This window comes from Juglans regia, chromosome 15, assembly GCF_001411555.2.
Source record: "Juglans regia cultivar Chandler chromosome 15, Walnut 2.0, whole genome shotgun sequence".
Classification (NCBI taxonomy): Eukaryota; Viridiplantae; Streptophyta; class Magnoliopsida; order Fagales; family Juglandaceae; genus Juglans; species Juglans regia.
In genome coordinates this window covers 3,060,356-3,084,771 of record NC_049915.1, presented here as the reverse complement: position 1 = coordinate 3,084,771, position 24,416 = coordinate 3,060,356, and the positions used below count along the sequence as shown (strand labels likewise).

Here is a 24,416-nt window from a genome sequence, read left to right as displayed (position 1 = left end):
AATAAATTATATGGAAAAACATAATATAATGTGTGTCAATTAATGAAAAAGGTTCATGAAAAATAATATTTATAGTCATAAAGTACATAAGTGCATTCTTTTTTAGAAAATAAATAAATATGAAATCTACGTAAAAAAATCTAATTTTTAATGGTGAACTATTTTTTTTTAAATGATTGCACGATGCTTACACAATTTATAACTTTATCTAACATTACTCATCATTTAATTTGAAATAAAGCTCCATACGCCACACATATTTTATTTATTTATTAATTTAATTTTATTCTTCTTAAACTAATTGAATTTTTTTACTCATCATCTATACATCACATATTTGTTAAGAGAAAAAAAATTAAAAAAAAAAAAGATAATGTGTGAGAATGATGAGTATAATTTTTCTTTAAACTAAGGTAATGTTATTTACCCCTAATTTATATCACTTACTTTATTTTCTTAGCGTGGTATCACCTGAATTAAATTAAAAACACAAATATAAAAGAGTAGACATAATATATATATATATATATATATTTATATAAATATATATATATATATATATATATATATAAAGAGTAAAAATAATCTAAAATTTTAGCTTCATCCTTATTCTTTTTTTTTTTTTGAAAACAGCTTCATCCTTATTCCTTTTATGTTTTCGAACCCCCATTTTATTCTTGATAGATTTTGAGTACATAATGAATAATTCATCATGATATCGCATTAAATTCTACTCTATTGTTAAAAAACTAACAATCATAGATGCTGAACAAAAATATTTAATCTTAAATATTTACCTTCTTCATGTGTTGACAATTTGCTTAGTTTTTTTCTAAATTTCTTCCTTTTTTCTCTTCAATAAAAATGACTGCTTTTACAATTAACCATAGATGGAAAGAAAATCAGAGAGTAACGTAACGTCGTCTTGTTTGCTGGGCACCGGTGGATCGAAGCACACAAATTCACAGAAGCAGAGCAATCCACCCCAACCCAAATTCACTGCCCTCGTCATCCTTCCTTTCATTACCTTTTCAGCAAATTCTCTTCCACAATGCCTGCTTCTCCTTCCTTCCCTTCAGGTCCCCTTCTTCATACCCAAATTCTCTCTCTCTCTCTCTCTCTCTCTCTCTCTCTGTGTTTTCCTCCGGTATTTGTGTTTTGATTTTCACTCTGGGTTTTTTTTTTGGGGGTCAGAAACAAGGACGAAATGTAAGAAGCGAAAGAGAGACCCCCAGATCAGACGCAGACAGAAACAGGAGATGGAAGAGGAGGAGGAAGAAGACGAACCTCTTCCTCACCCCCGCCACAACGACGATGACGACGAGCTTGAACCCACGGGCAACGCTGATGACCCCCAACACGCCACCCTTCTCCCGCCTTCCCACGAGAGCGAGGTCCTCTCCGAGTCCGGGGAACGCATCTGCGACTTCCCTCCCGTCGTCAAGCACGCCGTCAACCGGCCCCACTCCTCCGTTCTGGCCATAGTGGCCTCCGAGCAGGCCAATCAGAGCGGAGACTGCAGCAAGGGCCAGTTCCTGACTCCTCTGCCAGCCTTGGAAAATGTGTCCTGCGGGCAGCTCCAGGCGCTTTCCGCTGTCCCCGCCGATGCTCCGGTGTTCGATCAGGACGGCACTACGGACGGTGCCAGTTCGACCTATGTGATCACGCCTCCGCAGATCATGGAAGGACGTGGCGTTGTCAAGCGGATTGGGACTAGGGCTCATGTGCTTCCAGTGCATTCAGGTTATTTTTTTAATACCATACACGAATACACACCTGCTGTTGAGCCTATTTGAGCAACACTGTCTACTCCATTAGTCCATTAGCTCTGGAAAGTGAATTTTTTACTTGCTGAGACTTTTCTGAACCGAAAGACGGAGCGTGTTGCTTTGAATGCCGCAAATAGCACTTTTTTTTTTTGGGTGGGGTTTGGGCTACGTTTAATGTTAAATTAAGACCTCGTTTGTATTATCAATCCATCTCAACTCATTATTATAATTTTTTTAAATTTTAATATAAAATATAATAAATAATTCAACTTTTTTAAATTTTAAAATAATAATAATATTAAAAAATAATATTCTAATAATATTTTATCATCTCATCTCAACTCAACTCATTTTAACATCCAAATTCAACCTAAATTGAGTTAAAATATTATTAAAATATCATTTATTATTATTATTTTAAAATTTAAAAAAGTTGAATTGTTTATTATATTTTATGTTAGAATTTAAAAAAGTTATAATAATGAATTGAGATGAGTTGAGGTGAATTTGATAACCAAACGTATCCTTAGAGTGAGTTTGGATCATAAATTTATCTCAATTTATCATTATAATTTTTTCAAATTCTAACATAAAATATAATAAATAATTCAACTTTTTCAATTTTTAAAATAATAATAATATTAAAAAATAATATTCTAATAATATTTTATCATCTCAACTCAACTCAACTCACTTTAACATCCAAACACATCTTTAGTATTTTTTAATTTAAAGTTTTCATTTAGATTACGTTTAGATGTTAAATTGAATTGTAATAAAATATTGTTAGAATATTATTTTTTAATATTATTATTATTTTAAAATTTAAAAAAATTGAATTGTTTATTAAATTTTATAATAAAATTTAAAAAAATTGTAATGATAAATTAAAATAAATTGAGATGAATTTAGTTACCAAACGAAACTTTAATTTGTTTGGGAAACCAGGTCCATCTGCCATACAGTTGAACTATCTGTCGAGTTACTCGACAAACTTTGTGTTTCTTTATTTTTTTCTCCTCGAACCGATGCCGCTTAGAAGCAAGCCATGGGTAGGCTTTGTGTATGATAATATGCTAAGATAGGACTGCTTCATCTGCATAACTCTGTTTCAAACTGCAGGCTTTTATGTTCCTTTCATGTCATTCAGTGGCTTTCAGCCATTCCCCTTTGGGTTACGAGAGAATGGGACAGTTCTCTTGGGATATTCTGGATCCTTAATACGAGGCCAGGTGTCATGCCAGCTAAATTTGCCGGCATCCGGAAGACCAACAAAGCACGGTTTTGTTTGTTTGTTTTCTCTTTCTTCCCCACTTTCCGTATTCCACCCCCATTGATATTGTGTAGTGCGAATCTGTGTCTTTCTATCCCCCACCGTGTGCATTGCATGTGCCTGTGGGTGCGATAAATAGGCATGTGTATGTGCGGACAGATAGAGATTTAGACGGCTACAGTAAGTATATATGCAAACATTTGCATATATGTAGTAATCTTGTCTTTTCTTGTTGGGATTCTCCTTCTTGCAGATTGGTTTTCACCAACTGCAGTGCATCGACTGGAAAGGCAAGTGGTGCCACATTATTTCTCTGGGAGATTACTAGACTACACATCAGAGAAATACATGGAATGTAGGAACTACATTGTTGCCAAATACATGGAGAATCTAGAGAATAGGTTCATGGTCTCTGGGAGATTACTAGACTATGCGCTGGGTGCTTCCAAGAGGGGAGGTTTGTTACTGGACAATCCAGCATTGATTTTATAAGGGTGGATTCAACAAATGATTATGCTAACCCAGATGGGGAAAATTGGAACGATCAGGAAACCTTACTTCTACTTGAGGCAATTGAGATCTACAACGAGAATTGGAATGAAATTGCCAAACATGTTGGTACCATGTCAAAAGCACAATGCATTCTTCACTTTCTCCGTCTACCCATGGAGAATGGCCTACTGGAAAACATTGAAGTTCCCAGCATGTCATCCAATTTGTTAAATGGAGATGATTATGGAAGATCAAATTCAAATTATAATGTGGATTCAGCAGGTAGTCATATTGACCTAAAGCATCCACCATCAAGTAATGATATTTTATATGTAACGTATTATGTTTTATTTTCTTCTTTCAGGATCCTGCCATCAAGATACTGGTTCTGAAAGCGGGCTCCCTTTTGCAAATTCCAGGAATCCAGTTATGGCCTTGGTAGGTGACTTAAACCCACAATACCATGGAAATTAGATTACTGAACTTTCTCGCATGGGTTTTGCCTATTGCAGTTTTTGGCTCTGTGAAGTTTAAAATCCATTATTCTTCATAAATGTATTTAGACATTGCATTTGGATTTGAGGATTTAAAACCAAGTGATTTGAAAAAAATGCTAGTATTAAATGGTCGATATTTATTACAAAACACAATTCATTTTGGTTTTAGGATTTTGTTCGAATGAAAACATATATGAATTTGAAACATCTTAAATCTTTCATGTTCTTGTACACTTCTTGTTGAACTTGGAATGCACATTTTGCGCTTTTAGTGAAATTCATATTATTTATCAAAAAACAATTATCAGCAAATTTAACAATGTTCTTGTATAGTTCTTGTTGAATTTTACACCTCTCCTACTCTGCACTTTTCATCAAATGCTTCCATCAAAGTTAGTCAATGAAGAATCACATTTCATTGTTTGAATTTTCTTGCATTCATCGATTGTAAACTCTATCGAGGTGATTCTCGTGCATACTCCCTATGTACTTGGGCTTTGCCTATTTCTATGAATAAAACTTCTTGATTACCTATAAAAAAAATAAAAAATTCTTGCACTCATGGTCCAATTGTTTCCACAACTAGGACAATTTTTGTCAAAGATCTATTTTTTTGAAGCAATTTCCTTTTCAGGGAAGCTAAAACCCTTTCCTATGTGAAAATTGACTTCATTTTGTTTACATGCAAAAAATTTAAGAGGCTGTGCTTGTGTTTTTACAGATCTAACTAGTGGAAAAAAATTTTAGGTTGCCATCTTGGCCTCTGCTGTTGGACCAAGAGTTGCCGCAGCATGTGTCCATGCATCCTTGGCAGCAATGTCTGAGGGCAATGGCTTGTCTCCTTCTGGAAGAATTTTACAGGTGGAGGGACCTGGTCACAGTAATAGGTTAGTGCATTTCCTTCTGATACTTTACAAGACAACATTGGTATTATCATTTACTTTAATATCACTGGTAAAAATCCTAATATTATTCCTTAAGAAAGGTGCTTCAATTGATATTTTGTTCCGCATTATGAATTCTGTTAGGATAATTTATGGAGGAAGGGTTCTTTGTTATAAATTTCTAGAAACCCTCTTTAAGGATTTTTCATCTAAAATCATTGCTTATGTATGAATGTTAGCTTATGCGTTCTGCACACAGAATAAAAACTTTCTTTTACACCTATGAAGGAGGAATTCAGAAGGTATACATAGCAGAGAAGGTACTCGTCATGGAGAAATTGCAAATTCATTCCAACAGAAAGGTCAGCATGGTCTATTTTCCCTCTCTTCACTTGTACCTTTTCTTGTTTTTTCTCTGTTTTTAATTTTATTAACTCAAGTCTATACTAAAATTTCATGCAGAATAAACTTCAGAAGAGAACTCAGGAGTAAATGGTTCATGGAATCATAATGAGGGACAGGTTCCATTTTCTACAGAGAAAGTTAAAGCTGCTGCTAAAGCTGGCCTTGCTGCTGCAGCAACAAAAGCGAAACTGTTTGCAGATCTTGAAGAAAGGGAAATTCAGAGGCTATCTGCAAATATTATAAAACATCAGGGATAAATATTGGCAAGTTTTATTGATTTTTAAACGTCTGGCTTTCCACTCTTCTGTGTCTTTTCCACTTCTATTCCAAGTTTTATCCGTTCCTATTGATTATTGTTATCTGTTAAATGTTTCCTTTAGTAGTTGGAGTTGAATCTCTTAGGAAATCTTGAAGTTTCAAGATCCGGAGGGGAAGGGCATATAACCTATTTGGCTTGTGTTGGCTGCTTGCTGTTGTCCCAAAACTTTAGAATCTTATTTCAGTCAGTGTTCACTCCTTGCCGTATCTTGTTACTGTGGAAGACTGAATCTGGTGAAATGCTAATTTGGTGACTTATGAAATGACCAAGTTGCATTAATTTGTTGATCTTTTTTTTTTTTTTTTTGATATACTTATAAAAAAAAAAAAAAAAGATTCCCTCAAGTTCGGGTACGAACTTGAGGGCCTCAAGTGGAAGAGAGATAGACATCATGTGGGCCCTACAACATTTATTGCTGCCGGTATAAATGTTTAGGGCAGTGTTAGATAAGCAATAAATGCCGTAAGGCTCACTTGATATGTTTATTTCTCTCCCTCTTGAGGCCCTCAAGTTCGGGCAAGAACTCAAGGTCTTTGATCCCCATTAATGGTATAGTGGGCAACAATCATGCCCTAGAAAAGCTGGATTAGTTACCAAAGGTTTTTTTTGTCACCAAAATTTACACAAACTCAACTGGACAAATTATACTAAGTATTGAACCCCTCCTTTGAAATTAAAATGTCCTGTTGCCATTTTCTGCTACAAAATGTATTTGACAGTTGAAAAGATTAGAGCTGAAGCTGAAGCAGTTTGCTGAAGTGGAAACATTTTTGGTGAAAGAATGTGAACAAGTGGAGAGGACAAGGCAGAGATTTGCTACTGAGAGGGTCCATGTGTTATCAACCCGATTTGGACCTGCTGGTTTTACTTCATCCTCGAGTTTACCTGATGTTAGTCCTATGGGTAACAATGACACTAGTAATAATAAGCAACAGATTATGTCAGCTTCACCTTCACAGCCTAGCATTCCAGGATTTGGTAACAACCAACCAGTTCATCCCCACATGCCGTTTATACCGCGCCAGCAAATGTTTGGGTTGGGGCCAAGGCTGCCTGTAGAAGGGATGAAGCAGTACTCATCTACTTCGAATGCCACGTTCAATACTTCAGGTAATGCACAGCCTGCTCTCAATTATCAAATGCTTCGGCCTGTATGTGGTACTACCTCTGGTTTAGGTTGAAAAAGAGAACTTAATATGAGTCGTAATTTTATGATTCAATTACTTCTATAGATTACTTTCTGCATTGAAAATGAAAAGGAAGGAAATTATTTAAATCTGCAATGAAATATATCTGGCTTGCACTTTTTCGAGTTTTGATCTATATAGAAGTTATCTGGGGCAGTTCATGTAAGGCCTGTAATTACACGGGTAAAAAAGATAGAAATTAGAATTTTCCAAGTCAGTTGTACTTATGATAGGTTCCACTTCTGTCTTGCTCATCCTTGAATTCCCTTGATACATTCTTTGAAGTTGTTCTGGCTCTCCTGCACAATCTCATGAATTGTGTTTTGAGTCATATAGTTGTACCATCAACCTCAACTATTTTAAAAATGTGACATAAATTCATGCACACCATGGATTATTCCATATTATAATTTTCCCTATATTGTCGGCCATGTTTACTCAAGTATTGCGAGAAGGTATAAAAATTGTTGATGGTTGAAGACAGACACTGTAAGACTAATCCCATTTTTTTTTTTTTGGAAGGGGGAGAGATAAATAATGCATAAAATATTACAATAAAGAGGTAGGAATGGATTTGATTCAGGGAGGACCAAAAATATATAAATATGCAATGGAGGGGGAGGTTTGAATAGAAATGCTTTCAACAGTTGAGTTGGTAGTGGTCCATTTAACAGTATGCGTGCAGACGACAGATGCCTATTTTATCATATGAGTAAATAGGAACTTGAAAAGTTTCTTTTCATTAGAGATGATTAAGTTACGAAACACTAAGTAATATTGATACAAGAAATAGAGCTTCAATATAAACTCACAACTGAACACTATATATATATATATATGTGTGTGTGTGTGTGTCGCCCTATAGGAATAAAGCTTTAGAAGAACTCGAAGAAGCTTCAAATAATGCCGAGGAAGCCCTATATAGCTCCTTCAGAAAGTCATTAACATAAAAGTCTGGAGCTCCCTAGGTTATACGAGGGTGAAGCATTTGATCTTGAAACCCCCCTCTACTCCGGAAACGGGATATCAGCCAAGTCCTCTCTGTAAGGGATGCGGTCTACTTGTCCTGGCCGATCAGCACCACCTCGCCCGTGTTCCATATTGTTTTGGGCTGCTGGGTCATCCTTTGTGGGGTCTATGAATGTTACAACAGCATCTTTTCGGAAGGTTAGGTAGATCACTGCAAGGATGTAGACGACCATTAGGGGAAACACTAAGATCCCCACGAACACATTTGCAACCTTGGGTAAACTGTTGTGAATTAGCCAATCCACGAAGCCCGTGCTCAAGTAGTATATGTTGATGCCAATTATGCCCAAGCCTAGGATCCACGAGATCACAATAATCTGCACACATACATACATACATACAGGCATAATTATATATTTAGATTCATAGTTGGAAGGAAGTTTGTTTCGCTCTCCCTTTACTTTTGCGTGGGTTTTCTAAATCTTCTTTTGCTTTATGGTTATGGTTCATTGACCTATTCAATTCATGGCATCAACATGCAGATGGACTTGCATATAGAATTATAAAATTTAGTGTTAGGGAGGCCAAAAGGTGGGCCATGACTGAGACATGTTGAAGGCAGAGACAATGATATATATATATATATATATATGCATGCATGAATGTATGTATGTATCTATGTAGGTACGTATACATGCGAGGAGTACTAGGTTTACTAATAGAATTTACATAAAGGATGAAGTCCTTTTGATATTAATACAGAAGTGTTAGGTGTTTTCTCTTGTATACACCCAGTGTACTTGGTTACTCCTATTGATATTAATACATTTATACTTAAAAAAATAGAATTACAAAAAGGAAGCCAACAAATTGAAATGCTTGGATAATGGATACAATACATTAGAAAATAATTTTTCAATCTAGTGTGTCATATTTAGTCACGTTAAAGCATGTGTTTTGTTGGACAACATGTCGCACACCCATATAAATACACACACTTGGGCTAGGAAAATGATCAGTTTTATTGTTATGTTTGTAAGTTTGCATAGGCTTTGATGCATTATCCCAATATCAAAGATGAGACGGAGCAACCCAAGTGAAGACCTTAGACTGATTCACCTCAATATAAATGGCAATTGATGAAAGAAGAAAACCAGAGAGAGAAAACAACTCACATAGATTGAATTCTTGTGTGGTCCCATCTTGGTGGTACTGCTACTGAATTTAAGGAGAGGGATTAGAGCAAATGGAAGTTCAAATGAAAGTATCATCTGCATAACAAATTAAAAGCATTTAATATATAATTGTTTAGTATATATGAATAAAAAAGATATAATAGTTTCCAAGAGTTACAAACCGATGCGATGATGATCAATCTGCCTGCACCTGAAGATCCACCAATAATGGAAACAACAAGACTAGGTGTAATGGCAATGCACCTAGTCATCAAGTTCCTAGCCCACGTTTTCATCTTGAGATCCAAAAAACCCTAAAACCACACCATCCTCAAACCAATGAAAATCAAACTCAACTGAATTTTGTGTGTGAATGTGTTGTTCTTCATTTTTTTATTTTCTTTTATTTTGTCATTAAATTATTGAGAAATTATTCATTATTTTTTTACTCATCTTTCAAACATTTCATGTCATATCAGAAGATGATGAAAGAATGATGAATAACATTTATCATGATTCATATCTTATATGTCTATCATAATTTAAGACCTGCATGATGAATTGCCCTGCATAAGTGCCTGTGATTGTGGAGCTTTGTCCTGAAGCCAGTAATGCAATGGCATAAATGGTTGAGCTTGACCGACCCAACACATTCTACATACATACAACAATAAAAAAAAAATTAAATAATTAATGTTTTGATCTCATTTCTGTTAGAGCTTGTACTTAATTGGATTAAAACAATCAACTTCATACATACATATATATATATATATATATGTTTGTATGATGAACTTGAACCTTGAGAAGGAAAGATGCAGAGTTAAGGTTAAGATCACTGCAACGATCTGCATCATCATCTGTGAGGCTATTGTCTGAGCAAACAGCACCAGATACAGAAACAACTGCAACATTTATTAGAAATGCCACAAACAGTGCGAATCCACTCTCTATCAAGAAATATCGACATGCATCCTGCAATTTTACATGATCATGAGGAAGACAAAATATCCATTATTTATTTTTTTGGCAGTTTCAAAAGCTTTTTAAGTTATTTTTGAATAACCATTCTAATACTCCATGCCATCATTTGTCCTATCATATGTATTTATATATATATATATATATATATATATATATATTTCCATGCATGATATAATTGTTAATTATGATTTTTTTTAAAAAAAAATCGAGAAATATGAATTTAATATTCAGTCATGATTTATTCTAGGATTAGTGAAAAGTATATTGTTTTGAAAAATAGGAGATAAATTGAACATTTTATTTTATTTTTCTTAGTGGAAATTGGCTTACATTAATTCCACGAACAGAAGAGGGTATTTTTCTGGACAAGACAAGAGCCGAGTGGAGGAAGAGATTGTGCCTGTTGGTAAGAAAACAGAAATTAATTCATGCTACGAACAATCGTATACTTATATATGCAACGATGCCCATGCATGAAACATCTACTAACACAATCAACATTAAGATTCATTTAGATAGTGAGATAAAAGTTAAAAGTTGAAAAAAATATTATTAAAAGATTATTTTTTAATATAATTATTATTTTAGAATTTGAAATAGTTAAATTGTTTATTATATTTTATTTAAAAATTTAAAAAATTATAATAATAAAATAAAATAAGAAAAAATCATTTCTATATTAAAACGAGAGCTAAGTAGTTGACTTTGCTGACATGGTAGGACAACATGGCAATGCCAAGTCTATGCAATCTACATACCAACATGAGAGTGCCACGTGGTATTGTCATGCCAGTCCCGACACATTGTCGGTGCCCTTAACATTTTCCTTTTTTATAAATGAGAAATGTAATTCGGGATTCAAAAAATGTCCCGAATGAGATTTTTTATTTTTATTTTTTATATTTTTTTACCGAATGATTAAGAAAATATATTTTAATGATGTTATGAATTTTTTATTTTTTTAAAAAATGTTTATGATGATTAAAAAAATACAAAAAAAAAAATTATACCATTCGAGTTATTTTTTGAATCTCGAATTTGAGACCGTAGCAGTACTCTCTATAAATATATATACGAGGGGGATCAAAAATATCGTACGGCATGACAAGGGCACCCAAGAGAGCGATGGCATCGCCGGTGGCTCCTTGACCCTTGAGCTTTGGTATAAACATTCCTTTTAGCACATCAGCTGCTGGAGGCTTCACGTAACTCATTTCCCCAAAGAAACATGCAGCCATCACGAACACCAGCACTGCTATCAGCACTTCCAGCTTCCTAACCTGCACCAACCCCCCCCAACTCATAATTCATTCATTTTTCTGATCATCTAATTCAAAAATACATGGACTTCTTTCTCATAATTAATCATACAAATTAATTATATATTCTGGTTTTCAATGATATTTTATTTTTAAAAATGATGATAGTAAAATAATGAGGAGATTTGATAATGGCATAATGTGAAGAGAAGACTAATTGACAATCTTATGCGACATAATAGAGTAATGATTTGTGGAAGACTCAAATATATAAATCTAGCGCAAGCATTTTGTAAAAAAACAGACTGTACTATAAAAAATATTAAAATAAAACATTTTCTCTTGTGGGACCCATTCTTTTACAAATGGTCCGTACAAAATTTGTACTATCTTGAGACTTATATTTAGCAATAATTCTTCTATATACAGTTGATGCATACAGTCGGTGCGCAGTCGATGATGCCATATCAGATTAAAAAAAAGAAATAGAAGAAGAAAAGAAGCTCACCAGAAACCGAAATAAGAAAGAAAGAAAAAAAGAAAAAAGAGAAAAAAGAGAAAGAAAGAAAAAAGATAAACAGAGCTCGACATCATTTTCATTTTCGTCTTCCCGCTCGTTTGGGTTTTTTTTTTTCTTTCACTAGCAACGAGTCATGATGAGTTCACCAAGAAAAGGAAAACAAAACCCAAGAAACCGGGCCAGCCTACAAAGTCGATTTCTCCAATATATTACTTTCCTACTCGTTTTCTTTCCGGGTCCAGAAATGAATGCGATTCACCGATTTGGATTTTTGTGGAAAGTGGAAATTTTAGAGAATCTGCTTCACACTCCCGAGAGAAAAAGAATGATAGAGAAAGGAACAGGGGCACTGAGATAGAGAGAGAAGAAAATTTAATGGCGACATTTTCTCATTTTTCTTTATTTGAGGGAGTGTCTTTGAGGGAGAGAAATATAGAGAGGACGAGAAATCGAAGGGAAATGGAGAGACGTCTTGGCAAAATGGAAGGTCTTTGTGGAGAGAAATATAGAGAGGGGAGGGAAATGGAAAGAAATCAATTCTTTGAAAGAGAGAAATGGAGAGGGAGGGAAATGAAATGAGAGAGTCAGAAATTTGGGGATATGCAAAGAGAGGAAAACATTGCATTTTAATTTTTCCACATTAGATTCGTTTGCGCCGCGCTTGCACCAGACGACTACCTATAGCTTTTTTCATTCAGCATTACTTGACATAGTATTATAAGTCAATACTAAAGACTAATTAAGAAAAAGATAACGTTGATGATCTTAGAATTAACTAATCCTAAATAGAAAGGGATATATTCTTTTGAAATATACTCTTAACTATAATAAATTAAGCATAAGCATTATGATTCCATCAGCATACACGTGACAAATGAGACAAAAGAAGTGAAGCATTTTCTATAGGAATATATTGGAAAAAAAGGAACCCTAGCTCACTAAGTAATTAGTTTAAAAAGATCAGCAATACAAGGCATAAGCCAAATGAAGAAACCAAGATCATGACCAAATTTTTGCCTTAAAATATTTATAATATTTTTTAAAATACACAAGTGGAAATCTATTCATTTGATATTTGTATTGGATTTATTATATATTCAGGGTCCCCCACCCACATGATGTACCCTATTACACATGATCATCATCATATGTGGAAAACACATGTATCCATATACAAACAAAAACACATGAAGTAATTAATGTAGATTTTTTATTTATTTATAAATTAATAAAAAATGTTATCTATACTTACAATTTTATACATATAATATGTGTGTTGATGTGTCAGTTATTAAATTTATTAAAATGATGAAAATCTTGAAATTGAAAACTTAAAATTCAAATCAAAAAAGAAAAATTGATAATATGGGACTATTACTGTTCAATACGGTATAAAAAAATGATATTTACAGTCTAAGGCGTACAAGTTTTGCTTACTCTATTTAAAAAAAAGTGTGTAAATATAAGACTTATATGAAAAAATAATTATTTTAATAGTAGATAGATCTCATACTTTTTTAAAAAGAGTGCGCAAAATTTATATATCTTAAAATTTTATCAAACATTACTCATATGTATAATGTTATACATACATGCAGCATATATTACTCTAAATTAATTGACGAGAAATAATAAACTAATTGTTCGTTTACTTACAAACTATACGTACGACAAAATTAAGGTCGCTAAATATATAAAACACAATCTACGTACGTACGTACGTCGTCGAGCATAATTTAAATATAATTATGGCCGACTTAATTAAAAAAGGGAAAAAAAGAAAAGAAAAAAAGAAATTACCCCGTATGTCTGCAGGCCAAGAAGTAAGAGAGTGCTCAAACCAGTGAACAAAACTCCAGCCCATACCGGAATATGGAACAATATGTTTAGTCCAAAGGCTGTCCCGATCACTGCCATTTTTTAAAAAGGAAATTGCTCTGAGGTCAATGCTGCATGAACAATAATGTTGTCTTTTTTGTTCTATTATCTGATTATTATATATATATATATAGAAGAATTTCAAAGAATATCAAACGCCGTTTGTTTTTACAATTATTCTTATTTTATCTCATTTTATCTTATCTAATTATTATAATTTTTTTAAATTTTTATATAAAATAAAATAAACAATTCAACTTTTTCAAATTTTAAAATAAAATTAATATTAAAAATATATATTATAATAATATTTTATTCGAATTTCAACTTTTATCTCAATTCATTTCATCTTATCTCATCTACGAAAACAAACGAGACCATATCAACAGTTTGGAAGGATATTGCCTATTTTGTCATACTTAATTACACATATTATTTGATGAAATTATATTTGTAATTTTATAGTGTACAAATTTCACGCCCTTTTTTTGAAAAAATAAAATGAATAAATTTGAGATTCACATAAAAAATAATTATTTTTAAATGATCCACCCTACTTTTTTTCATGAAAGAGATAAAGACTATATCTAGCATCAGTAATCTTGTATACATTTTTTAAGCCATACAAAACGTAAAATATTGAACAACTTGATAAGAATTTAAATATCAAATACCTTCGGGTATGTCAGCGGCTATGACAGCAAGCTCAGCTAGCAACCATAGGCAATACTTCACATATTTGGGGTACTCAGCCTTGCATAACTCTGAAAGATGTTTGCCTGAAAGATGTTTACTTAATTAACTCTACCCAAAAACAAAAGAAAGAAAATATTGCAGAAGAAACAATTATATTGGAGATTTGGGGTTGAATTTGTTTGCTTTGCAGCTTTACCAGTGCTGACTCCAAGATTTGCAGCCAAAGATTGGATTATGAGCGCAAAGATCAATCCAATGAGTACAACCCACAGTAGCTGCAAATTCCAAATATCACAAACATGCGTTAATTTCCCATTACTACTGAATAAAAGAGCATTAATAAGATCGATTTATGCTTTCAAATTGTTATTTGAAGGCTTTTTCTTGAATATTTTCTCTTGCAGCTGTTTGATTTACCTCATATCTGTGACTTGCTCCTGCTTGCAGATCAGTTTCCACTGTGAAGTGATACAATATATCAAAATGATATTAATCAACTGTCAAACACACACACACACACACAGACTCACAATTGCCGGGGTCAAGGTAAGCTAAAGAAACAAGGAATCCAGGGCCTACGTATGCTATGAACTTTCTCCATCCCGGTTTCTGAACATCAAAAAGAATCACAAAAGCAGAATCATCGTACTGATCAGATGTTGATCCTCGAAAGTTAATGTATGATCAAAGCATAGAACCAAACAATAAATAAAGACAATAATATTCACGGTAGAAAAAAGTGAATAATAATCAGAACCAAGCCAAAAAGAAAGGCCTGGTGAAGAAACATAGAACTGGGAAATGTCTGAACTGAAAAAAAACTAAGGCATGGTACTGAAGAAAGGAAGAGAGAAAGATTGTGAGATCAGAGACTCGGTGATTAGGGTCTTCATGATAATCATGATCAAGCTGTTTGTTGTTCCTGGTAGCACTGACATCGTGATCGACGAATGGAGGGAGTACATTCTCTCCCTCCGAATAAAGAGCGGCTGCGATGCGGTTACTCCCTGTCCCTCCACCTGCTGGAACTACTTCACTCTCAGCTTGCTGCTGATCATGGCCTCCCATCTCTGATCTCTAGGTCTCTCTGGCCTTCTCTTTATCTTTCTGATCTCTGGAAACTTGAGGCGGTTCTGCAATGAAACTGTCAAAACTGGGAGCTCCATGTATTTATAATGCATGTATGGCAGTGTCTTTAATTTTGTTAAAACCAGGGTGTCATTGCCAAGTCTTCTAAAATTGATCTTATGCCTTCATTAGTACAAATCCCTCCAAATTAATAGCAATATCCCATGTGGTTTAGACAAAATATCCTGCAATTAATCCTATTATCTAAATAAACGTAATTTTATATTAATTAATCATCTAATAATTACAAAGAGAGCTGAAATGCACTATCGATTGCACATAAATATATATATTAATTAAGGGCTGATCCATCTAATTTGGCTTTCTTGACAGCATAGTAGTCCATGATCATTTGCTCTAAATGGCGTCAACACTTGGTGGACGACGAAAGGACGTATCACTTTCTTCACCCAAGAAGACACGTACGTCTCGAAAGAAGTAAACAAATTGTAATGTTTTACTGTAGTCTATTATTAAAAAATTAAATTTTTTATATAAATTTTATATTTATTTAATTTTTTAAAAAGAATTAACTAGCACTTTCACGCACTTTACGCACTTTATATATACTACAAATATTATTTTTCATAAACAAAACATAAAGAAAAGTATTTTATTATAAGAAGAGAAGTGATATGGACTGATCTGACCATAAAAGTAAATCAACATACTAACATGACTTTATATAATATATTAAATTTATTTTATAATAAAAATAACTTTACAATTTAACTTACTGTAATTTTATCAGTTTAATTGTACGGATTTTTTTTTATATAGCTAAAACATTTGTCAATGATGTTTCACCTCAATGATCAGCTTTTGGATTAATTTCTAAAACAACCACATCGATCGAGAGGCTCTTTAATTTTTCATAGGATGAATTAAGATGCTTTAGTACTTTTATGTTCTAGCAATGATATTCTGTTGTCCGTTCTGTTGTTTGGCCAAAGGGAAAAATGAAAAAGAAAAACTAGATAGATAAAGATGCATGATGGCTGTTCTTTGGAAACAGACAAGAAGGGCTGGACAAATAATAAAAATATGCATGCCAGGAAGAGCAAGTTACCACCTTCATTCGCATTTAAAAAACAACATAAAAAGTAGTCTATTAAACTGCAAATAGAAACCTGGCCTTGACTTCTAATATCAGTGTTAGTTTGAAGCCATTCATTTGGAACTTTGTGCTGCTGAGATGGAACTTTCAGGCATCAAAGTTTTAATATTAACCTATCAATAATATTCTATAATACTATTTCAAAGCCTGCAAGTGGTAAAACGTATAACATCTACAAAAAGATTTTATAAAAATAAACTTGAAATTTGAAATTGACGTAATTTTATGTGATACATTAGATTTATTTTACAATAAAAATAACTTTACAATCTGATATACCTCGTTAAACCATGTTAATTTATAAGTTTATCTTTATGAAATCTATTTATGCTTAAAGCATTTTGTGTGTGTATATAAATATATATATATATATCAACATATATAAACTATATACCTTCAATGATGGTGTAATTGTCATGATTCATTAATTTTATTTTATTTTATTTTTTGGGTAAGTTGGTATATAATATAGGTATTGATCATATGAAGAAGGTGTACAAAAGAAGAGGAATCTAGCATCCCTAGTTACAAGTTAAAACCGATGCTTCATGTATGCCTTTCACATTATTGTTGTTTGTAAGGAGAAAGGAATTAATTACTCTGTACCTTCAATTTGACAGATCAATTTTTTCTTCTGCACTCTAAACACTTACGTGCGTACGTACATTTGTCTGGGAGATAAATATCAACGAGTACCATTTCAATAATGAACAGGGCTTTATAATATGATCAGTCTGTTGGGACGTCACACCTAGACCACTTCAACAAATTTAAACCTATAATTAATTAATTAATGGCATAGTTTTGTCTTGAACTATCATATTATCAAACCATATATATAAATATATGGAAGCTTAATTGAATCTTAGTCAATTAATCTAGTGTATATATATAATAGTACTACAAATAATATTTCATAAAAGTAAACTCACAAATTGACGTGATTTCATGTCATGATTAATTTGTTAAATCTATTTTATAATTAAAATAATTTTACAATCTAATATAGTACATCAGGTCACGTCAGTATGTAATCTGACTTTTGTTAAATTATTTTATGGCTGAATAATTTCTCTTTCTATATATATTACCACTTGGAATTACATCATTGAACAATGAAAACTATATAGAACTATATATTGAATCATAATTTGTAGTTTCGGAGATATTAATGTGTGTAAAAGGATGCTCAGACTGGACAGAAATTAATGAACATAAATCCCAGTTCATGTTCAGTACTTCATACTTATTATCGAAGAATCATTTCATGATGGTTAACCCTTGGATGCATTAATATCTCCGAGAACTTTTGCTTTGATGTCTGACATTGAAGGAAAACGACTCTGTTCCATAATATATTTCCTCTACTTCAGTGTGCCTGAAGATATATGGCTTAAAAATTCGAGGCTAGCTGCTCTAACCGGCCAATCATCGCTTTTGATCTCATGACTGCAGGGAAAATACATATTTTCTGGGAAAAAGAAAAGCTTCCGGTACTCATGACAAAAAGAAACCCAAATGTATTCACTGATCATGTTATAGAACTTGAATCTTGAATAGGATTTCGACAGTGAATGCATTCATTAATCATATCATGTGGACCGATTCTCATTTGTTGTCCGAAGCATTATTGTCACTAATTTGCACTTCAATTCACCATCTGTGATCTCATACTAGTTCTACTCGTGTGTGTGTGTAATATAAATATATATATATATATATATATATTTATATATAGGATCTTAAAAAAATGAGAACTCTAATCTTAAGTTAATCTATCTTACGTAAAGAATAGGAGACCAGGTTGCACTTATTTTATCGAAATATTATTTGACTCATCATTTTAATTGAATTGTTGCACAGCTGTAAGTACTTTACTAAACAATAGTCATCATATTAAATTAAAAACAGTAAGAAATTTAATATTATACCTGTCGATGTAGGTACATACGAAAATCTCGAGGTATGTTAAATATTCTAACATGAACATTATTAATCGGATCTTTGATTTTTTGTGATTTACAATAATAAAATAATAACAATTAAAAGACGTACTTTTTTTCCATCACAGTTTGATGAAGAATCTGACTTGATTATGAGAAAAGAATCACCTTAGCAACTTAACCTCACAAGTGTCTCTCGATGGCTAGAGGCATAATGATATTATAGGTGAAAACTATTAACTACTCAGTACTATTTATAGACTTTTGGCTATCAAGAAATCTAGAGACTTAATTTGTGTCTCACTGTGATTAGATATAGAATTAATCTTATCTCATTGGAGTTAATTTTATCCCATTGTGACTCATCAATTAAGTGATAAGTATTAAGCTATTTTAAACCTATCAAGATATGAGCGTGTGGGACATATAATTTAAATAAAACTCTTACAGCCTTGACTTAGGAAACAATATTATCTCTTGTCTTAATGTATATTTATGTGTGTGTGTTGATTTCACTACTCTTTATAGGAAAAATTATATTTATCATCCATTTTATCATTCTCTCAATATTTTTTGACGTGGTATCAAATTTTTACCTACAAATGAAACATAACAAATAATATTCCATTATTAAACGTTACACCATGAGATGATAGAAGAATCATAATAAAAGAAATAGTGGGTAACATTACTCTATAACTAATTAAGATAATTTTGTTTTCTAAATCTAGATTAAATAGTTCTTTGTGTAATCCGATCGTATTAGTATGGAAGTAGTAAGTTTAGTTTATAAAAGCAAGTCAATATTTATTTTATAACAAAATGGGATATATCAAATCTTGTCGATATGATGAAAAAGGGCGTTATAGAGATAGCTAAAGATTATTGTCTTTTGCCATCTAATCAATCCTAATACACTTGCAAATTTACAGTAAATAAAATGATATGACTGATGAAAATTGTGCAAGACCAATGTCTTTATTTCTCTAAAAATTAACAAGCTGTACTTTCTTATTTACAGAGACTCGAATACATTTAAATACAGACCTTACAAGCTTTATTTTAGGGAACTAGCTAATATTACGTGGCTATACAAAATAGCAGTTACAGAGAATTGATTTGCTTGAGATATGATGACTGTTACAAGCATGATTTTCAGCTAGCTAGCTAATTTTTTATCTTTGGCTTGATTTGTGGGATCTTCTCTTATACGCCCTCGCAAGATGGGGCTACCATCTTCAAGGTCAATCTTGTTCCTCAATTGTTCCGTGCGTTGCCGTGACAGCAGTTTTGTTAGAATGTCGGCAAGCTGGTTTTGTGTATTTACATGATGAACTTGGAGTGTTCCTTTCTGAATCATGTCGCGGACAAAGTATAGATCGATTTGAATGTGTTTCATTCGAGAGTGTTGGACTGGATTTAAACTAAGTGTGTTTCACCAAAGTTATCACAAAGCACTTTTGGTGTGGAAGATATAGAGTGCTCGAGTTCCTTAAATAACTGAAGTAGCCAAATGGTTTCAGAACTCGCATTTGCAAGAGCTCTATACTCAACCTGTGTCAATGAACTAGCAACTGCCCTCTGTTTTTTTGAGCTCCACGAAATTGGATTGGAGCCAAGGAAACTTATGTAACCAAAAGTTGAAGTTCTATCATCAAAGTTCCCTGCCCAATCCGCATCATTATATGTTGTAAGAATTGATGAGCTGGTTTTTTTGATGTGAAGTCCATGAAAAATTGTTTCAAGTAACGAAGAAGCCTCTTCACAGCTGTCCAATGAGTTGTAGTGGGTTTATGCATGAACTGAGAGAGTTTATTCACTGCAAATGAAATGTCTGGCCTTGTAAGAGAGAGGTATTGAAGAGCACCTATAACACTCCTGAATTCGATGCTATCAACTGAGTTGGTTCCATCAATGAGTTTGAGGGTTGTGGTGGTTGACATTGGTGTGGACACATCTTTTGCACCAAGCATATTACTTTTGGACAGAATATCTCTAATATATTTATGCTTAGATAAGAAAATGCCAGATTTTGTAGGTATAACTTCCATACCAAAAAAAAAATGGAACTGACCCAAGTCTTTTAAGGAGAAACAGTTTCCAAATTTTGCAATTATAGAAGCAACAAATTGAGTATCACTGCCAGTTTTATGACTAAGTCATACACATATACCAACATAAAACATGTGACAGAGCTGGTTTTGTATATAAATAATGAAGAATCAGCTTTAGAATTCACAAACCCGAGCTCCATAATGGTTTTCTTGAGAGCCGAATACCAAGCTCTTGGTGCTTGTTTGAGGCCATAAATGGCCTTGTGTAATTGGCAAACATGATTAGGCTTAGAAATATTCTTAAATCCTGGAGGTTGAATCATGTAAACCATTTCAGTCAACATTTCATGCAAAAATGCATTGTTGACATCAAGTTGTCTTAGAATCCACCCCTGCATAACATCAATAGTCAAGATAGTTTGTATTGTTGCCGACTTCACAACTGGACTAAATGTCTCTTTGTAATCTAAGCTAGGGCGTTGGTTGTACCATTTGGCAACAGGTCATGCTTTAAAGCGATCAACAGACCCATCAGCTTTCCTCTTGACTCAAAATACACATTTACAACCCACTGGTTTGCAGTGTGTAAGAGGGGGAACTAATTTCCACGTACCATGTCTCATCAATGCAGTGAGTTCTTCAGACATAGCATGTCGCCATTTGGGCCTTGGAGTGCTTGACTCACACAAGTTGGTTCAATGGTGGGTTGAATGGGATGTTTTGTGACTAAGTGGAACTGTTTCGGTTTGTGGATGTTGTTCATTGACAGAGTGGTCATGGAGTGGGTTATTGCAGGAGGTGTGCTATGGACTACATGCTCAGTGATTTCGGCACAAGATATTTGTGCATCCGTGGTGGGTGAGGTCATGGAGTGAGTGGACTCACTCGTGTGTGACTCCTGTGATGAGATTGAAGATGAAGAGATGAAATTAGGGAAATCTAGAGGAGGAAGATTAGGGGAATTACCTGAGGATGCAGCAAAAGACGGTGAGCTCTCAGACTGCATTGGCGGTGGTCACGGCAAGGGCTTCGTTGAGATGGGCAGCATAGATGGCGAGGATTCGGTGCAGGGGCTGTGGGTCTGGATGGCATTTCTGTTTTCATCAAAAAGGACATGCTGAGAGAGATAGATGTGCTTTGTGTTGAGAGATCTAGGCACTTGAATTCATTTTGGGTTTGGGAATAGCCCACGAACAGACACGGAATGGATTTGGGCTGGAGTTTATTTGAGTTATAGGGCCAGGTTAGGGGAAAACAAAGACATCCAAATTTTCTTAACTTAAGATAATTTGGAGTTTGGTGAAATAAGGCTTCAAATGGTGATTTATTATTCAACAATGGTGTTGGTTGTCAGTTAATGAGATAAACAGCCGTTTGAAAAGCATGGGGCCAAAATGACAAAGGCAAAGAAGCATCTTGTAATAAGGTTAAACCCGTTTCAACAAGATGACGATAACGACGTTCAGAGACCCCATTTTGTTGTGGTGTATGAGGTGCGGTAGTATAGTGGCTAATTCTATGAATTGAAAAATATTTTTTGAGTGCCACAAATTCACCACCACTATCGAAATAAAGACACTTGATTTTTCTTTGAAAGTGATTTTCCACAAGATGTTTAAATTGACCAAAAATGGTGCTTACTCCGGATTTGTTTGTCAAAGGATAAAACCACATATATTTGGTAAAATGGTTGACCAAAATAAAATAATATTTTGAACCATTAATACCAAATATCAGTGTAGATGAGATCAAGAGTTGCATTGCTTTTTAAACTAGTGGGAAGAAATGGTTGTTGGTGAGCTTTATTAATTGAACAAGAAGTACAAAGATGAGACACTTGGTCTTTTTTTATTGGAAGAGAAAAAGTTTTGATAAGATAGTGGACAATTTTTTTAGATGGATGTCCAAGCCTCTTGTGCCACCTATCAATCGATGTCTGCTCATGCACATTTGCAACCATTTTTTAGGAAGAGTCCACTAGTGAGTCTGGGAGAGTGTAAACACCGTTTTCACATGCACATTTGAGTAGAATTGCCCCCGTGGTCTGATCCTTGACAAGAAAATAAGTGGAGTGAAATTCGAGGAAAACATTATTTTGAGTGTTAAAGTGGTGAACAGAAATTAAATTCTTTCGAATACTTGGAACACAAAGTGTATCATTTAAATGAAAGGTGTGTGTGGGGGATTGGAATACCAAAGAATCAATGTGTGAGACACGCAAATCTGAACCGTCACCGATGACAACTTCATCTGTTCCATCATATTCTGAGTGCACTGAGATATTTGCCAAATCACCCTTAATATTATGGGAAGCAACAGAATCAATGAGCCACTTACTGTCCTGCTGTTGGGAGGTGGAAACACAATTTGCAGTAGCGTCTGAAAAAGTTACTCGTGGACACTACTTTGCAATGTGACCCAGTTGGTCACAAATTTGGCATTTGGGCTTAAAGCGTCGCTGACCATTGGACCGGCCCGAGTTGTGTTGCTTTTTGTTAACACATGGCCCATTGTTTTGGCGTGATTGGGTTGAACCCTGAGAGGAATTTCCAAATGAAGAAGACATACCTGTACTTCGGTGCGTGTAGTTGGTCGTGGCTAGCAGCTGCTGTGCAGAAGCTTCGAGACAACGCAAGTAAGCCTCATGACCCACGAGTAAATTGTGAAGTTCCTCAAAGGTGAGGGATTTTTCCCGAGCCCTAATCAGTGCAGCAATCTCCTGAAAATCAGAGCCAAGACCATTGAGGATGTATAAAGTAAGATCATCATCTGAAATGGAATGATCAATGAGAGCTTTTTCATCTGCAATAGACTTCACAATTTACAAGTATTCCTGAATGGTTTGATTGCCTCTTTTGATCAGTGTTATTTCTTCTTTGAGTTGTATTGCTCTAGTTCGAGATTTGCTAGCATAAAGGGTGTTTAATTTTTTCCACGCTTCTTGAGATGTTTTGGCAACTGAAATCAGAGGAGTGATGGTGGTTGCTGTAGAGGCTAGGATAATACTTAGGATTAGCTTATTCTGCCTTACCCAGTGGGTTTTTTTAAGAGAGGATGTGGGGGTCTCGGTTTGGTGGGGGCAAGGTTTATCTCCAGTGACATAGTCGAGGAGATTGTACCTAATTAGAAGAGCTTCAAATTGGGCACGCCACTGTGGGAAGGTGGAGGGAGTAAGTTTGTCATTGATTTGTGCGGAAATATTGTGGGCAATCAAGGGAATATTTGTTGGGGATGAAGGATTTCTGAGTGGGGTTAAATGACATGGGGATCGAGTTCTCGTGAGAAGATGGCTCCACTGATACCATGATGAAAATTGTGTAAGAGCAATGTCTTTATTTCTCTAAAAAATAAAAAAACTATACTTCCTTATTTACAGAGACTCGTATACATTTAAATATAGACCTTACAAACTTTATTTTAGGAAACTAGCTATTGTTATGGCTATACAAAATAGTAGTTACAGAGAATTGATTTGCTTGAGATATGAAGACTGTTACAAGCATGATTTTCAGCTAGCTGGCTGATTTTTTATCCTTGGCTTGATTTGTGGAATCTTCTCTTATAATGACAAGAAACCCCATCAAAGGATCGATCAAACAAGAGCCTCTTGTATTATTTCATATTGACTGATAAGAATATATGATGTATGAGATTTCATATTTTTTGAAAATGATAAATTTTTCCTCTTTATAATATTTTTAATAAGATTTAATTTTATCATTGATTAATTCTTTTGAAGTAGAGGTCAAGATATAACTTTTGCCTCCCTTAAAAATTTAAAACATTACAATCTATATGTCATGTATAAATATGTATGTATGTATAAAAGACATGTTATATAAGCAGAAATGACAAGAGGTTAATACT

The 24,416-nt window shown here is 33.9% G+C and overlaps 1 protein-coding gene and 1 pseudogene across 1 annotated transcript; one reads left to right on the top strand and one right to left on the bottom strand.

Moving 5' to 3' along the window:
- Window positions 1-970: 970 nt before the first annotated feature.
- LOC109008891 lies at window positions 971-6,994 on the top strand (annotated as a pseudogene).
- Window positions 6,995-7,578: 584 nt separating this feature from the next.
- Window positions 7,579-15,537, bottom strand: LOC109008892 (metal transporter Nramp5-like). The gene is made up of 13 exons (XM_018989162.2): window positions 15,181-15,537; window positions 14,838-14,916; window positions 14,725-14,765; window positions 14,504-14,582; window positions 14,286-14,390; window positions 13,534-13,643; window positions 11,053-11,234; window positions 10,285-10,354; window positions 9,772-9,945; window positions 9,520-9,624; window positions 9,153-9,284; window positions 8,971-9,066; window positions 7,579-8,172 (listed from the first exon to the last, which is right to left on the bottom strand). The coding sequence occupies exons 1-13, from the start codon at window positions 15,373-15,375 to the stop codon at window positions 7,834-7,836; spliced, it is 1,707 nt and encodes a 568-aa protein (XP_018844707.2). The 5' UTR covers window positions 15,376-15,537; the 3' UTR covers window positions 7,579-7,833.
- Between the last annotated feature and the right edge of the window lie 8,879 nt (window positions 15,538-24,416).